The sequence below is a fragment of the Chelonia mydas genome, chromosome 2 (genome assembly GCF_015237465.2).
Source record: "Chelonia mydas isolate rCheMyd1 chromosome 2, rCheMyd1.pri.v2, whole genome shotgun sequence".
Taxonomy (NCBI): Eukaryota; Metazoa; Chordata; order Testudines; family Cheloniidae; genus Chelonia; species Chelonia mydas.
Window position 1 is genome coordinate 149,279,545 of NC_057850.1, and position 18,537 is coordinate 149,298,081.

At 41.4% G+C, this 18,537-nt stretch overlaps 1 protein-coding gene across 1 annotated transcript in view; it reads right to left on the reverse strand.

Annotated features, from left to right (window-relative positions):
• AHRR (aryl-hydrocarbon receptor repressor) overlaps positions 1-18,537 on the reverse strand; it is a 123,545-nt gene that overhangs the window by 56,447 nt on the left and 48,561 nt on the right. Inside the window, exon 3 of the mRNA XM_043538832.1 lies at positions 458-555. Coding sequence (XP_043394767.1) covers positions 458-555 — 98 coding nt within the window. The remainder of the gene's footprint in view (positions 1-457; positions 556-18,537) is intronic.

Below are 18,537 nucleotides of genomic sequence, written 5' to 3' on the forward strand. Positions count from 1 at the left end.
TTAAATTATAGTAGCTCTTAGGCTGCTCTAACTCACACCAGAGATCAAGCAAGTCCCTGCATAGTCCCACAGGTGTGCACACAGGCAGCTAAAATCAATCTCCGCCACCATCACATGCCTGATGTAAGTGAGAATCAGGTCCTTGTATTTAATTGAAACTACTGGGAAATTTAGGGATGCAGAATGCAATCACCCAAGTTGGAATTTGACTAAGACTCCATAACTGATACTTTTATCCTTGCAAAAACTGCAACTGGATCTTTCGTGTCCACAAGAGTTCTGGACTTTGATTTTGCATCCCATTCAACATAGGACACTTCAAGTAATGCAAAGTCTAACACAATGCAGGGCCATTTGCTCAATACTGGCTCAGGCTAAATAAACTTTAATAAATCACCAATATAACTAAGTTGCATGCATAATCTTAGAACCAGAAATGATAGCATTTATCACTCACTTCTAGTAGAAGTCCACCTTCTGGTATGGCAGTCTCACTGGATACGTAGTCTTTTATTGTGTGACCAACTTGCTTCCTAAAGTGCTTTTCTTGAATGGCTGTTGAAAAAAGCAATTAATAATATATAAATAATACTGATGAGGGCTTTTAGTTACTGCAAACTTATTGTTGGTCCTATGGAGAGAAAAATACATTTCACAGCTCAGATGTTTTTATATAAAGTTCTTTCCTTGCTTGTCATTATACCTATCACATTATTTTTTACTGATTATGTTTTTTCCATTATTATACTCGACATATAAAAAACAACAACAAAATCATAGGAAAGCAGCAGAGAAGACAATTGACATATTGCCACACTGCTTTTGTTTACAAAAGAATAGTTTATGAAAATTCTAACGAATAGCAACACTGTTCAGAAGATTGTCAGAGGGGATACAGGATATGGATGAGTTTTCTTATTTTCTGTTTTGTCCTCTTGTTTGGCATGAAATGATCTTGGCCTCTCACTTCTATGAATTTGAGATTAGTTCTAAGACTCTGGTGTATATTCTTGAAATGCCTTTTTTTCAAATGTGAAGTCAAAGTTTGTTTTTTAGCATGGAAAGCATGAAAACTTTGGATTAAAATTGCAAAATTTTCTCTGGTAATACCAAGAGGCCTGACGGAAACAAACGCAGATTACTTTGGCTGACTGCTTTTCCCCTGTATAGGCTGTAAATATTCGTTCTGAAATATCTTTAGATAATCAGATTTAAGTCTCTGCTGGAATAAATATGAAGTTGAATCACTGAAAGAGTGATGATTTCAGATCCACTCTCGTTTTTGAGGATAATGAAAGAATCACCCAGAAGACAGAGTTGATTATATACATCATCTGCTAGGTGAGTATCTGGATCATTGGGGGAGTATGGAGTGTGAAGCAAATCTTGTGACTCTGTCAATAAATAATGAAGTTAAAGATTCAGCTTCATTATCATTGCAGGGTTTTTAGTTATTTGACCTGGATCATCTCGAAAAAGCTATGATGGCTAACTGAGATGAGACATTCACCACTGTTCAAACGTACCAATCTAACACATTCAATCTACAAAAATACAGTTCTTACTTGGTTTTGCTCTGTTGATGTGAAGGGACAGTGAGAAGGGTCTGCCACTAAGTGGACCCAGGGCAGTTGGTACATATAGGCTACTCCAAATGTCAGCCCATAGGTGCTGGAACTAGGGTACTGGGGGTGCTGCTGCATCCCCTGACTTGAAGTGGTTTCCATTATATACAGGGTTTACGGTTTGGCTCAATGGCTCTCAGGACCCCGCTGTACAAATTGTTCCAACACCCCTGCATCAGCCTGGAGTAACAGCCACAGGTTAATAACCCCAAAATAGGGATGAAACAATCTGAAATAATTCATTCCACATAGGAATATTAAAAAAAAAGTCTGGAATGTTACTTGGCTCTTTGCTAAATGTAGTGATGACAACTGGATGCAATTTTTGAATAAGAGCCCAGAGTAAAAACTGAATAAAAATGTTCATGGATTTAACAGTATTAGCTGAAAATGACAAAGGGCGTGGTCCAAAGCCTATTGGAGTGATTTCTCCTTATTTCATAGGTTTTGGATCAGGTGCTTGTTAACCTGAAGCTCTACAAAGAGTCAAGAGACACGGTATCTTTTCATATCATATGATGGCAACACAGATACCACAGTTCTGGAAGTTACGTAAGAAATTTGAATTGGTTTTTAGTTCAGATAGTGAACATTTACTGCTAGTGATACTGTGGACTCATATTTCCTAAATTGTAATCTCAAGCATAGATAATAAATTCCTCACCTGAGTTGTGGAAAACACACTAGGGTATCCCAAAACTATATGAAACAGGACTAAGGGTGGGTTTCCGTGCAAATTTTTCAAGCTACTATGATTTCATGTTTTCAACCCTGCAAGCCATTCTGCAAAATGGATATGAAACTTCTGTGGAAAGGTGCACATTTTTAGGGGATGGGTTTTGTAGTCGGTCTTGGTTTAAATGTTAGGTTTATTGGGAAAGGTCACATGATGTATCTTTTCCATGTCCCTGCTCAACTGAGCTTGCTCCTAGGATTAGTAAGGTCAGTCATAATGTCATTTGCAGCTGGGTATTACAAAGAGGGTGTAACTGCAATTTCTGAAAGCAGAGCCCCCATCCCATTGCTCCCCTAGACCCCAAAAGTACATTTTCATAATTCTCTACATAGAGGCTCATTATCTTTTTGTAGGTTAAAGGACAGACAGGGAGTGGCAAGAGGAAATGAAGATTTATTTTTATGAGTTCTTTTGGCTTTCTCAAACATTCCAGTGGGGCTAACTCCATCTTTAAGAAGAAAGCATTATTTTATTTCATTTCATTTCATCGAGCAGGCTAGGGTTCCCTGCCTGTTTGTTAGCCTTCAGGCTCACACAAACACAGCAGCAGAGGCACAAGAGATGTTTGTTCCACAGTCCATCTAGTACTAATTCCATTTCCAAATATAAAGTATTATATTGTACTGTCATATCACCTGCTAGAAGTTCCTGTATGTTTGGCCACACCCATCTGTTTCATAATACGTTGTACACATTGCCCCAAAATGTGAACAGACCCATAGCAGCAGGCAAGGCAGCCCTCCTTGTGCCAAGAAGCAGAATGCATTCCTCAGAAGCAGAAAAATTGTTCCCTGTGCCTGGATCAGCATAGCTTCCTCATCACTATATACTCCCCCTCAGGGTTGAAGACACTGCATTAAAATTTAAATATGAATATAAAATCCTTAAGTGGAACCAACCCATCAGGGAAGCAGGGATCAGTCACTAATGCACAAAGAGCTCAGAAGAGAGGCTGATGTTGATGAGAGTGTGTCATTGATGAAGGTAGCAAACATGGTATCTCAGTGAGGAAGAACAGGACATATTACAGAGTGTAGAGGAGAAACTGAAAAATATTACCCCATTGGGAGTAACAGGTAAACACAAGCAACAATTAACCTCTGTTTTAGAGCCCTGCTGATGCCTTATCAGTGACTAGAGACAGGCAATTTTTTTGGACAAACTTTTCATCAAAAAATGCATTTTGGGGGGTCTGAAAGTATTTACCCAAATTGGGTCAATTTGATGAATAGTTTCAGCTGAGAACATTTTGTGAAAAAAGAGTCAAAATATTTTGTTTTGACCATTTTGAAACATTTTGTTTTGATTTTCATTCAAAACAGTATTTCGGTTTCAAATTTGGCCCCAGATTTTTTTTAAAAAACCACAACAAAGAAGGGTGAAAACACCTGTGTCATAAATATAAAGGAAAGGGTAAACCCCTTTAAAATCCTTCCTGGCCAGAGGTAAATTCCTCTCACCTGTAAAGGGTTAAGAAGCTAAAGGTAACCTCGCTGGCACCTGACCAAAATGACCAATGAGGAGACAAGATACTTTCAAAAGCTGGGAGGAGGGAGAAAAACAAAGGGTCTGTATGTCTGTCTTTATGCTGGCTTTGCTGGGGACAGAACAGGAATGGAGTCTTAGAACTTTTAGTAAGTAATCTAGCTAGGTATGTGTTAGATTATGATTTCTTTAAATGGCTGAGAAAAGAATTGTGCTGAATAGAATAACTATTTCTGTCTGTGTATCTTTTTTGTAACTTAAGGTTTTGCCTAGAGGGGTTCTCTATGTTTTGAATCTAATTACCCTGTAAGGTATCTACCATCCTGATTTTACAGAGGTGATTTCTTTACTTCTATTTACTTCTATTTCTATTAAAAGTCTTCTTGTAAGAAAACTGAATGCTTTTTCATTGTTCTCAGATCCAAGGGTTTGGGTCTGTGGTCACCTATGCAAATTGGTGAGGCTTTTTATCCAACATTTCCCAGGAAAGGGGGGGGTGCAAGCGTTGGGAGGATTGTTCTTAAGATCCAAGAGTCTGGGTCTGTAGTCACCTAGGCAAATTGGTGAGGCTTTTTACCAAACCTTGTCCAGGAAGTGGGGTGCAAGGTTTTGGGAAGTATTTGCGGGGAAAGACGTTTCCAAACAGCTCTTCCCCCAGTAACCAGTATTTGTTTGGTGGTGGTAGCGGCCAATTCAAGGACAAAGGGTGGAATATTTTGTACCTTGGGGAAGTTTTGACCTAAGCTGGTAAAGATAAGCTTAGGAGGTTTTTCATGCAGGTTCCCACATCTGTACCCTAGCGTTCAGAGTGGGGAAGGAACCTTGACAACCTGAAACAGGCAAATCAAAATGAAAAAATTGGTTTTATTGACTTGAAACTGATCGAAAAACAAAAATAATTTTGTTTCAGGTCAACTTGAAATGTTTGGGTGGATTCAGTTGAGATTTTTCAGTTTGATGAACATTTTTCAAAAAAATTGTTTCTGTTCATCCCAAACCAGAGGGTATTTTTTTTCCAGATTTTTCAGTTAGTTCTCTGAACTAAAAAACCCATTATTAACTCAGCTCTACCAGTGACTGAGTAGTAAGAATTGAACAGGAGTCACTAGAAAGAAAGTAGCAAGTGATCCTGACTGGTGATTTGATAGTGAGAAATCTTGTTCTGAGACACGTGTGGCCAAATTTGAAAATTAAATAGAATGCCACCTCTATGGGTACAGGACAAATGATATAACAAAAAGGACAAAAGAGAGCTTGAAGAATGCCAGGGAAAAATCCTCTAGATGTCATGCATGTGGGAAAAGATTAGGGGAGATTTAATAAACTCAAGGATGATGCAGGAATCCAGGAAAGCTGAAACCTTGTTGAAATTTCATTCAGTACCAAGAACAATAGAAGGAAAGAAATTGATATTGGAGGCAAACGGATGGAGGTATAAACTGTGTCAAGAGTTGGGGTTGAATTTATGGAGCCTGGAAAAGCTTTCCATGAAGAGACACAACTGTTTGGATTATACTGTCTCCAATTAAGGGCAGGGGACTAACCTGCCAGGTTCAAAATTAGCAAAGCTGGTTAGGTAGGAAGTGGACAGAGGGGGGAGCTTTTGCTTAACACAAATTATCTGTTACATACTTCCAACATACATAATAAAACAGAAGATGGAGCTGTTCTGCAAAAGAAGATGAAAAATAAAAGCTATGTTGATATACAAGAGTGACAAACAAATGAAGCATAGGCAACAAATGTGAGAAGATCACAAATTCTAGCAAGCCTGGTGAAATCAGAGGAAGTATCAAAATCCACAACTCTGGAAAGGCTGGAAACTACTAAAAGACACTATAATTGAAGAACATAAGAATGGCCATACTGGGTCAGACCAATGGTACATCTAGCCTAGTCTCATGTCTCTGACTGTGGCCAATGCCAAATGCTTCAGAGAGAATGAACAGAACAGGGCAGTTATCAAGTGATCCATCCCCTGTTGTCCATTCCCAGCTTCTGACAGTTAGAGGCTGAGGACGCCCAGAGCATGTGGTTGGATCCCTAATTATCTTGACTAATAGCCGTTGATGGACCTATCCTCCATGAACGTATCTAGTTCTTTTCTGAACCCAGTTAGAGCTTGGGCCTTCACAACATCCCCTGGCAATGAGTTCCACAGGTTGACTGTACATTGTATGAAGAAGTACTTTGTTATGTTTGCTTTAAAACTGCAGCCCATTAATTTCATTGGGTGACCCCTGGTTCTTATGTTACGTGAAGGGGGTAAATAACACTTTCACTTTCTCCACACCATTCATGATTTTATAGACCTCTATCATATCCCACCTTAGTCATCTCTTTTCCAAGCTGAAAAGTTCCAGACTTTTTACTCTCTCCTCAAATGGAGTCTGTTCCATACCCCTAATCATTTTGGTTGCCCTCCTCTGCACTTTTTCCAATTCTAATATATCTTTTTTGAGATGGCGTGGCCAGAACTGCACATACTATCCAAGGTGTGGGTGCATCGTGGATTTATATAGTGACATTATGATATTTTCTATCTTATTACCTATCCCTTTTGTAATGGTTCCTAACATTCTGTTACCTTTTTAGACTCCCGCTGCACATTGAGTCGATGTTTTCAGAGAACTATTCACAATGACTCCAAGATCTTTCTTGAGTTGTAACAGCTAATTTAGACCTCATCATTTTACATGTATGGTTGGGATTATGTTTTCCAATGTGAATTACTTTGCATTTATCAACATTGAATTTAATCTGCCATTTTGTTGCCCAGTCTCCCAGTTTTGTGAGATCCCTTTGTAACTCTTCGCAGTCTGCTTTGGACTTATCTTGAGTAACTTTTATCATCTGAAAATTTTACTACCTCACTGTTTACCCCTTTTCGAGATCATTGATGAGCAGCACTAGTCCCAGTACAGATCCTACAGATCCCTGGGGGAACTGCTATTTACCTCACTCCATTTTGAAAACTGACCATTAATTCCTCTGCTTTGTTTCCTGTCTGTTAACCAGTTACTGGTCTGTGACAGGACCTTCCCTCTTATCCCATAACGGCTTATTTGCTTAAGAGCCTTTGGTGAGGGACCTTGTCAAAGGCTTTCTGAAAATCCAAATACACTGAGTCCACTGGATCCCCCTTGTCCACATGCCTGTTGACCCCTTCAAAGAATTCTGATAGATTGGTGAGGCATGATTTCCCTTTACATAAGCCGCCTTGACTCTTCCCCAACAAATTGTGTTCATCTATGTGTCTGATAACTTTTTATTCTTTTTACTATAGGTTCAATCAATTTAGCTAGTACTGAAGTTAGGCTTACCAGCCTATAATTGCCAGAATCTCCTCTGGAGCCTTTTAAAAAAATTGGCATCACATTAGCTAAGCAGTCATCTAGTACAGAAGCTCATTTAAATGATAGTTGACATGCCACCATTAGTAGTTATACAATTTCCTATTTGAGTTCCTTCAGAACTCTTGGGTGAATACCATCTGGTCCTGGTGACTTATTACTGTTTAATTTATCAATTTGTTCCAAAACCTCCTCTACGGACACCTCAATCTGGTCCAGTTCCTCAGATCTGTCACCTAAAAAGAATGGCTCAGGTTTGGGAATCTCCTGCTTATCCTTTGCATTGAAGACTGATGCAAAGAATTCATTTAGCTGCTTTGCAATGGCCTTATCTTCCCTGAGTGCTCCTTTAGTTCCTCAATTGTCCAGTGGCCCTACTGATTGTTTGGTAGGCTTCTTGCTTCTGATGTACTTCAAGAAAATTTTGCTGTTAGTTTTTGTTTTTTACTAGTTGCTTTTCAATTTCTTTTCTGACTTGCCTGATTATACTTTTACACTTGACTTGCAGAGTTTATGCTCTATTCTATACAGACTACAATTTCTTATTGTTTTCTTCTTTTTCAGAGAAGTGTCCAGTGTGATTTCATGAAGGACTGTTCAGCTAGGAGGATGGAGAACAATTTCCTGGTCTGGAAATGCAAAAAGGTGAGGACACCAAAGAAGAATACAAAGTGAAGACTGATAGCTGGAGTAGCTAACTGATGATGAATGCACAAAAAACCCCGAGGATGATGATTTTGGATTAGCTGAATGTTTTATGTAATGAGAGGCAACAGTTTTGTTTTAATGGTCTCCTCTTTAAGCACAAGTTACCAACCTCTGTCAGGGGAATTAGTGGATTGGAGGGATATGAATAATGAAATTGCTCTAAATCAGTTAGAAAATGTACAGTTAGAGGCAGAGAGTATACTACAAAAGTATCTCATTCTTGCACTAGCATTGCCTATCTATAGACCTAAACCTCTTGATTTGAAAAATCAAATCTAGAAGACCTTGAACATGTTAAAGGGGAGAAAAGCACTCTGACATCTTTAATTCCAAATTCTTGAGAAATTTACTAAAAATTGTCCTCATCAATCATTTTCTTTTGTCCCTCACTCCAGAGATCACATATTTGGTGTAAGTTACTATTTTATTTGCATTTATATAAACCTCAGAGCTCTTGTTAAAATATGATTTTAGACCAAGGGGGATTACCCTCTCCAAATCAACCCTCCAAGTCCTCTCATGGATCAGCCTTGACTCCACCCACTCAAGTTATAGTAGTGACACAGTTTAATCCATTCCAAGAGTAGTGGGGAGACCATCTCTCTCCTGGACTGCTGCAACAGCCGTTCTGCCCCTTAGGCTGGGCAGATCGTAACTTCATTTCAAACTCAATTGATCAAAAAAGAAACTGAAAATACGAAGCCTGATTGAACTATATATTATTTTGCACTCTTGAACACTGTCTCTTTTCTATACATATTAATTTCTCTTTAGAGCCAAGAATAGCTGGTCATGTGTACCCTACTGAATGGAAAAAGAACTCTGCGCATGAAATTGTCTTAAACTGAGCAATAGCCATGAATCTAATGGGACTATTCCTCTCACTACTGATGGGGCGTGGAGTACATGTTAACACTAAGGACTAGACTCTACAGACTGTACATTAAAAATCAAGTTACGTACAACATGAAGAAGAGTTATTAAACTACTGAACAATCAGAATAGCATCTTTTCATTCTGAAATGCCACAGCTCACAGTTTGCATGACTGTTTCAGGAAAGAAATCACCGACAAAATCCATTCTCAGACAGCCTGATGCTTGGAGTACAGTACTGTAGCAGGGCCCATCAGACTGCCAGATGAAATTATGCTAGCAATAATACAAAGCTTTCCTTCCCTACTTAGTGGCTTTCTTAGTCTGCTTCTTCTTAAGAGACTCTTTGAAATGTGTCTGCCCTTTGAAGTTTAAGTGCAGCATGGCATTTATTTAAGGTACCAAACTCAGTAAACTGAACTACTTTCTTTTCCTTCAAAATCTCTTCCCCTCTTTCTTTCAGAATTGTTTGCCTCATTCTTAGTGAGAACTTAATGTGTTTCCCATGTACATGAGGTATCAAAGACATGCCCTCTTCTGACAGTTACATTCTCCTCTAGCTATTTTACAGTATATTTTTTTTCTCGCAGCTTTGCATGATTAGAGCTCACAGATATCTTCATGGCATGTGGGCGGGATCTGGGCACAGAGCCACCTACCAAGTTGAAACTCCACCCTTTGCTCCCCTTCCCTCCCCAGTTGAGGAATTCCTTTTGAGAAAAAACACCAGGGGGAGAGCAGGCCTTTTGGTAAAAGCAGACTGCTCACTAACCAGAGCCTCACTGTCACGCAATCTAACCGGCTGTCAATCTTTCCTTGCATCTGACAGTGGCCTGGCTCTTGTTCAAACCATTGCGTGCAAGCAGACAAGCCACATTACCCTATGAAGTATTTCATAATAACAACAGCTGTTAAATATTGATGACTCCTGGCAAGCTCTGAATGCTTTTTGTGAAGGTTAAGCCTTCATGTAATGGAACCTAATTCCTCATTATATATTGTATCAGATATCTGGAAATTGCCTAAAAAAAGAAATGTAGCTTAAAGTAAAGAATCAGAAAATAACTCCCATTCATTAGGGAGGGGGGGAAACTGGCAAGTTAAAAGGTGAAGAATATTTCTGTCAAGTAAATTCCTTTTTACAAATAGAAAGGAAAAGGCTACAGGAAAAACGATCAAAACAATTAGTTTAGTTATATTCCACTGGGTTGGGTTTTTTTATATAAATAAGTTCTGATGAAGAAAACTTTGTAGAAGAGCTGTCTGATTTATCTTGTATATTTACACAGAACACTAGAATGCATGAAACTGTTCATATATTAAACACATCATAAGTGGTAAAGTACACATTTCTGTACCCCTTCTAGTACCCTCAATCCTGAGGGAACTGGCTAGTGCTGGGTTTCATGGAGGGCAGTGAGGATGCTAATGTGAAAGGTCAGAGAGGGCTTCCAGCACTGGGAAGGTAGAAAGGGGCTAGTTTTTTGTCTTGAGCAAGGCCTGAGCTCCCCCAAGCCCCAGCAGAAACCTTTCATGTTCTTCAGCTTGACCTCCTAAAACAACTCGCTCTGTTAACTAGTCTCTCTTGACCTGACTCTTGACCCACCAGAAAGGGAGTCAAGTCAGGCGGAAGAACATGGCTGTTGAACTTGAGCCTTTGGGAGCGAAATGGCATGAAGCTAGAATGGGTAACACTGAGGATTCAGGCTAAAGGCAGAGGTCAGTGTATGAGGCAAATGAAGGAACCTCACCAAGGGAAGGAAAGCAAGTTGGGGCTCTATTAGGGGAGGATTATAGGAGGAATTTTTTTCTCTCTTTTGTGAGGATGTAAGAATGTGGGGAGGAGTGCAGAGGGAGGAGGACTGCAATTAGAAGAGGTAAGCTAAGAAACTGTAAACAACAATATACTTATCTTTAGCTCTATTGCAGTTCCTTGAGGAGAAGCACTGTGAAGTTTAAGAGAATTCATGGCGAAGATTACTCCACCCACCTCCCTGTCCCTATTGCTCACAATCTGGGATTCATACCAAACAATGTAGTCTTGCATTAATATTTTTAAAACTCAGTGAGCATAACAAAGAACTACTCATTATTTATACTTTATTAAAAGCAATATTTTCTAGAGAAAGTGAACTTCTGTCTGTGAAAACCAAGATACAGCTTTTCTGCTAAATGCACTAGAAATTTTGAACTAAACTGTGTCAACAAATGAATCATAAGCTCAACTTGGTGCAAAAGAAATGTAAATATTGTAGTCATGTTAGACTCACTATAACTATGCTAGAGGAGGCACTTTAATTTCATATGTAATTTCTTATAGACTATTTGAAAGAGTTACTCTTGAAGCTGTCAGTCCAGAGGTGACTTATGTAGTATTTAGGAAGTGTGTTTAAAATTGTTTGTCTATTTTTGAGATCTCAGGTTGAAAAATTATGGTTTTTACTGAAGTTTTTCAGATGTTTTACTCTATTTTCCTCTCCCCTGTCCCAATTTTGTACACTGGAACACAGTTTAAACCAGTTAGTATGATCCAGGCTTTCACCTGCTAATCCATTTTAACTTTGACTGCCCTGAGTCTTCCTCATCATCTGGTCAGACATCCCACTCCCTGTTTGTCTGAATGTGAGATCATCAGATTACATATTCATTTTATAGTTGCACATTCAGACTGAGATATGGAGGCACCTGTAGTTTAGCTGATAGGTAACCAGAGCTGCTGAGCATTTCCCATTCCTCCTGTCCTTGCCATTAAGATGGCACTGGAAGTTACCCAGCAGGGCTCGATGGTTATTCTGCTGGACTGTTGTGCATCTTTTCACATGTACAGCAGTTTAAAAAATGTATATAGGAAATAGTCAAAACAATCCTCTATTTCTTCCGAATTCTCAGCATTTTCTCTAGAGTCACAGAATTTAGTCCATCCTCTTTCAGTGTGGCTCAAAATATTTCATTGTTCCTAAGCCATATCTTTTTTTATTGAGCCCTGACCCCTAACAAGAATAGCACAAGCACGCAGACCCTTTTACCCATAAAGAGTTCCTCTGAACTCAGTAGGCTCTGCACTGGCACAAGGATCCACATGCACTGTTCTCATTGCAATATCATGACCTCGTTCTCTCAGTTTCTGGGGATGACAAGAAAGACAGAGGAACAAGAACAATGTCTGTGACATTAACTAAATAAAATATATATCAGCAGCAACAAAAACAGAAATCAGAGCAAGCCTTTGACCAAGCCAGTGTATGACTGAATAAGAGTATGATGAAAGAATAACTAACTTGTTCTATCGAACAGGAACAGCTAACGGGAGTTTTGCGAAGGAGGTCTCCAGGTGCAGGAGGAGCGAGTACATGACCCTTGGGGTAAGTTTGTTGTCTGTAGTGTCTGTGTTTGTGGTGTGCTTGCTACCTGTCTGAAATATACTGTGTGGTCTGTTTGTTTGGGGACCGTGTACTGAGCCTAGCAGCCTGCTAGGCAAGGCTGAGAGCTTCTTAACGAGGCTTTGATCCCTAAGCGCTTTAGCACCATCAACCCTTAACCAGGGGGCGGGGCTAGGAAGACCAGGGCTTTAAAAAGCCCACTTCTAAGCAACTAGAGGAGCTAGTGAACAGGAGCGGCTAACAGTGGAGTCTTCCGAGAGAGTTTAGAGGGGGAGTCAGTGGCGGATTTAGAGTTAGTGGGGCCCTGTGTGCAGATTGGGGCCCCCCTTGGGGACCCAGCCAAGAAAAAGAACATTCTCTCTTATCCCCATCCTCCCTCCCGTTTTTCATTCTTTTTTTCTTCATCCTCCTCCTGTATTATAAGTAATGGGAAGTGAATGAAAATAAAGTGAGGTACCTTGATTGGGGCAGGGGGTTGGGGTGCAGGAGGGGGTGAGGACTCTGGGAGGAAGTTTGGGTGCGGGGTCTGGGCTGGAGCAGGGGGTTGGGGTGTGGAAAGGGGTGAGGGGTGCGGGCTCTGGGAGGTAGTTTGGGTGTGGGGTGCAGGCTCTGGACTAGGGCAGGGGGTTGGGGTGTGGGAAGGGGTGAAGGGTGCAGGCTCTGGGAGGAAGTTTGGGTGTGGGGTGCAGGCTCTGGGCTGAGGCAGGGGGTTGGGGTGCAGGAGGGGTGCAGGGGGGCGGTGCTTACCTTGGGCTGCGCAGCTCCCAAAACAACTGGCACACCCCTCCAGCAGTGGCTCCTAGTCGGGGTGGGGGGGCCCACGCAGGGGGTCTCTGCATGCTGCTGCCCGCAGGCACCACCCCCGCAGCTCCCATTGGCCACAGTTCCCGGCCAATGGGAGCTACGGAATCGGTGCTCGGGGTGGGGGCAGTGCACAGAGACACCTCCTCTCTCAGGGGCCGCAGGGACATGCTGGCCACTTCCGGGAGAGAAGCCGCATGGAGGAAGGGAGGCAGAGAGGACAGGGAGCTGCTTTAGCCCTGCTGCTGGCACATCTCTGTGCACCCCTTAGGGGGAGGAGGGGCAGCGGATCTCCATGTGCTTCCCGGCGGGGGGTGGGGGAGGGGCGACGGACAGCACATGGAGCCACCTTCCCCCCCGCCAGGGGTGTGCAGAGACATGCCAGCAGCCAGCCACTTCCGGGAGTGGAGTGGGGCCTGCCTGCCTGAGTCCTATTGCGCTGCCGGCCGGGACTCAGGGGCAGGTTGTCAGATATTTTTCCTGAATTTTGGGGCCCCCCTGTTTTTGGAGGGCCCCCATACCACTGCACGGTTTGTTTCATGGTAAATATGCTCCATGAGGGAGTGTGGGGGGGGGGGCTAGATGCACTTACCATTTGTAAACTTAAAGCCAAAAACACCCCCTGATAAAAACAAAACAACAAAGGAACGAGCTGCAGGAGTAAAAAGATAATGCAGGCAGAAGTCCAGCAACAGAGTGGGGGCTATCCAGTTTATTGCACCCAATGCAGCATGTATGATTACCTACCCTATGGGCAGGTGGCATATATGTGCATTCAATGCAAGGAGCTCCTGGCCTTCAGAGACCATGTACGTGCTTTGGAGACTAGAGTGGCTGAACTGGAGGAGCTAAGCGAGACAGAGAGGTATATAGATGAGACTTTTCAGGACACAGTAGAACGGTCCCACCCCTACTCTGACAGACTCTGTGCTATTGAGGAGAATGAAAGTCTCAGGGAAGGAGAACATCCAACTGAAGCATAGGGAAACAATCCCATAGTTGGGACCCTCCTTCCAGATGATGTGGTTGTATCCTCTCACACTGAGGATACCTCTCCGGGGGAGGGATTTCCAGTTATTAGGAAGAGACAGGTAATAGTCATGGGGGATTCGATCATTAGGAACATAGATTGTTGGGTTTGCAATGACCGGGAGAGCTGCATGGTGACTTGCTTGCCCGGTGCGAGGGTTGCGGATCTCTTGAGACATCTAGTTAGACTTACGTGTAGTGCTGGGGAGGAGCCAGTGGTCATGGTACATGGTAGATACAGTGATATAGGGAAGGATAGGAGAGAGATCCTGGAGGCCAAATTTAGGCTGCTAGGTAAGAGATTGAAGTTCAGGACCTCCATGGTAGCATTCTCTGAAATGCTCCCAGTTCCAGGCGCAGGGCCAGTTAGACAGGCAGAACTGCAGGGTTTCAATGCGTGGATGAGATGAGAGTGGAGGGAGGAGGGGTTTAGATTTATTAGGCACTGGGGAAACTTTTGGGAAAAGGGGAGCCTATACAGGAAAGATGGGTTTCACCTAAAACAAAATGGAACCAGACTGCTGGCACTAAAAATTAAAAAGTTAGAGCAATTTTTAAAGCCGACAGGTGCGGAGGAGCATGTGGTTCAGACAGAGACATCTCTTAGGGAAGGATCTATTAATGGAGATTCCCTATGTTCTAGTAAAGAGGAGAGGATGGAAGATGATAAAATACGGGTAGGATCTGATGAGAAACAGTCAAATGAAAAAGAGACCCATTCAGTTACACCACATACAAGTTTTGAAAGTGTTTATATACAAATGCTAGAAGTCGAAATAATAATATGGGTGAACTAGAGTGCCTCATATTGAATGAGAATAAAATATATCAGAAGGACGGAACAGGTTGTGCTGGTGGGGGAGTCACACTATATCTGCAAGAAAGTGTAGAAACAAATGAAGTAAAAATCTTAAATGAACCAAACTATACCATGGAATCTCTATGGATAGTAATTCCATGCTCTAATAATAAGAATATTGCAGTAGGGATATATTACCAACCACCTGACCATGATGGTGACGGTGACTGTGAAATGCTTAGGGAGATTACAGAGGCTATAAAAATAAAAAACTCAATAATAATGGGGGATTTCAACTATCCCCATATTGACTGGGTACATGTCACCTCAGGACGGGATGCAGAGATAAAGTTTCTTGACACCTTAAGTGACTGCTTCTTGGAGCAGCTAGTCCTGGAACCCACAAGAGGAAATTCTTGATTTAGTCCTAAATGGAGCACTTAATCTGGTCCAAGAAGAGATTATAGCTGGACCGCTTGGTAATAGTGACCATAATATAATTAAATTTAACATCCATGTGGTGGGGGGAAACACCACAGCAGCCCAGCACTGTAGCATTTAATTTCAGAAAGGGGGACTACACAAAAATGAAGAAGCTAGTGAAAAAGAAATTAAAAGGTACAGTGCCAGAAATGAAATACTTGCAAGGTGTATGGAAACTTTTTAAAGACACCATAATAGAGGCTCAACTTAAATGTATACCCCAAATTAAAAACCATAGTAAGATAACCAAAAAAGTGCCACCATGGCTAAACAAAGTAAAACAAGAAGTCAGAGAAAAAAAGGCATCCTTTAAAAAGTGGAAGTTAAATTCTAGTGAGGAAAATAGAAAGGAGCATAAATTCTGGCAAATGAAGTGTAAAAATATAATTAGGAAGTCCAAAAAAGAATTTTAAAAACAACTAGGAAAAGACTCAAAAAGTAATAGCAATTTTTTTTTTCAGAAGTAGGAAGCCTGCTAAACAACGAGTGGGGCCACTGCATGATCAAGATGCTAAAGGAGCACTCAAGGATGATAAAGCCATTGCAGAGAAACGAAATGAATTCTTTGCATCAGCCTTCACGGCTAAGGATGTGAAGGAGATTCCAAAACATGAGCCATTCTTTTTAGGTGACAAATTTGAGGAACTGGACCAGATTGAAGTGTCATTAGAGGAGGTTTTGGATCAAATAGATAAACTAAACAGCAGTAAGTCATCAGGACCAGATGGTATTCACGCAAAAGTTCTGAAGGAACTCAAATGTGAAATTGCAGAACTACTAACTGTAGTCTGTAACCTATCATTTAAATAAGCTTCTGTACCAAATGACTGGAGGAATGCTAATGTGATGCCATTTTTAAATAGGGCTTCAGAGGTGATCTTGGCATTTACAGGCTGGTAAGCCTGACTTCAGTACTGGGCAAACTGGTTGAAACTATAAAAAAATAACAAAATTGTGAGACACATAGATGAACATAATTTGTTGGGGAAAAGTCAACATGGTTTTTGTAAAGGGAAATCATGCCTCACCAATGTACTAGAATTCTTAGAGGGGATCAACAAGCATATGGTAAGGGGGATCCAGTAGATATAGTGTATTTAGATTTTCAGTAAGCCTTTGGCAAGGTCCCTCACCAAAGGCTCTTAAGCAAAGTAAGCTGTCATGGGAAAAGTGGGAGGGTCCTCTCATGGATTGGTAACCGGTTAAAAGATAGGAAACAAAGGGTAGAAATAAACTGTCATTTTTCAGAATGGAGAGACGTAAATAGTGGTGTCCCCTTGGGGTCCGTATTGGGCCCAGTCCTATTCAACATATTCATAAATGATCTGGTAAAGGGCTAAACAATTAGGTGTCAAAATTTGAAGATGATACAAAATTACTCAAGATAGTTATGTTCCAGGCAGACTGCGAAGAGCTACAAAAGGATCTCTCAAAACTGGGTGACTGAGCAACAAACGGGTAGATGAAATTCAGTGTTGATAAATGCAAAGTAATGCACATTGGAAAACATAATCCCAACCATACATATAAAATGATGGGGTCTAAATTAGCTGTTACCACTCAAGAAAGAGATCTTGGAGTCATTGTGGATAGTTCTCTGAAAACATCCACTCAATGTGCAGCGGCAGTCAAAAAAGTGAACAGAATGTTGGGAATCATTAAGAAAGGGATAAATAATAGGACAGAAAATATCATATTGCCTCTATATAAATCCATGGTATGCTCACATTTTGAATACTGTGTGCAGATGTGGTTGCCCCATCTCAAAAAAGCTATCTTGGAATTGGAAAAGGTTCAGAAAAGGGCAACAAAAATGATTAGGGGTATGGAATGGCTTCCATATGAGGACAGATTAATAAGACTGGGACTTTTCAGCTTGGAAAAGAGAGAACTAACGGGGGATATGATAGAGGTCTATAAAATCATGACGGATATGAAGAAAATAAATAAGGAAGTGTTATTTACTCCTTCTCATAACACAAGAACTAGGAGTCACTAAATGAAATTAATAGGTAGCAGGTTTAAAACAAACAAAGTATATTTTCACACAACGCACAGAATTAAAAGGTGACCATAACACATTTTTTCTCCTATGACAAAAAGAGAAAAGTCTGTGTTGAGTAACAAGTGTTTTAGTAATTGATTGGATCATATGGTTCCATACAGCACCGAGCACAGGGAATTCTCACTTTTGCATACCCTGCTAGGAAAAATAAGGGGATACTGACACAGAAATCTAGGTTGAAAAATACCTGATCATTTTCAGCCCTAACATAACTGAGCTCAGCTCCACTTACTTCAATGGAGGTGCACTGGCTTACTGCATCATAGAATCATAGAATATCAGGGTTAGAAGGGACCTCAGGAGGTCATCTAGTCCAACCCCCTGCTCAAAGCAGGACCAATCCCCAGCTAAATCATCCCAGCCAGGGCTTTGTCAAGCCTGACCTTAAAAACTTCTAAGGAAGGAGATTCCACCACCTCCCTAGGTAACGCATTCCAGTGTTTCACCACCCTCCTAGTGAAAAAGTTTTTCCTAATATCCAACCTAAACCTCCCTCACTGCAACTTGAGACCATTAATCCTCGTTCTGTCATCTGCTACCACTGAGAACAGTCTAGATCCATCCTCTTTGGAACCCCCTTTCAGGTAGTTGAAAGCAGCTATCAAATCTCCCCTCATTCTTCTCTTCCGCAGACTAAACAATCCCAGTTCCCTCAGCCTCTCCTCATAAGTCATGTGTTCCAGTCCCCTAATCATTTTTGTTGCCCTCTGCTGGATGTTTTCCAATTTTTCCACATCCTTCTTGTAGTGTGGGGCCCAAAACTGGACACAGTACTCCAGATGAGGCCTCACCAATGTCGAATAGAGGGGAATGATCACGTCCCTCGATCTGCTGGCAATGCCCCTACTTATAGATCCCAAAATGCCATTGGCCTTTTTGGCAACAAGGGCACACTGTTGACTCATATCCAGCTTCTCATCCACTATAACCCCTAGGTCCTTTTCTGCAGAACTGCTGCCAAGCCATTCGGTCCCTAGTCTGTAGCGGTGCATGGGATTCTTCTGTCCTAAGTGCAGGACTCTGCACTTGTCCTGGTTGAACCTCATCAGATTTCTTTTGGCCCAATCCTCTAATTTGTCTAGGGCCCTCAGTATCATATCCCTACCCTCCAGTGTATCTACCTCTCCTCCCAGTTTAGTGTCATCTGCAAACTTGCTGAGGGTGCAATCCACACCATCCTCCAGATCATTAAGGAAGAT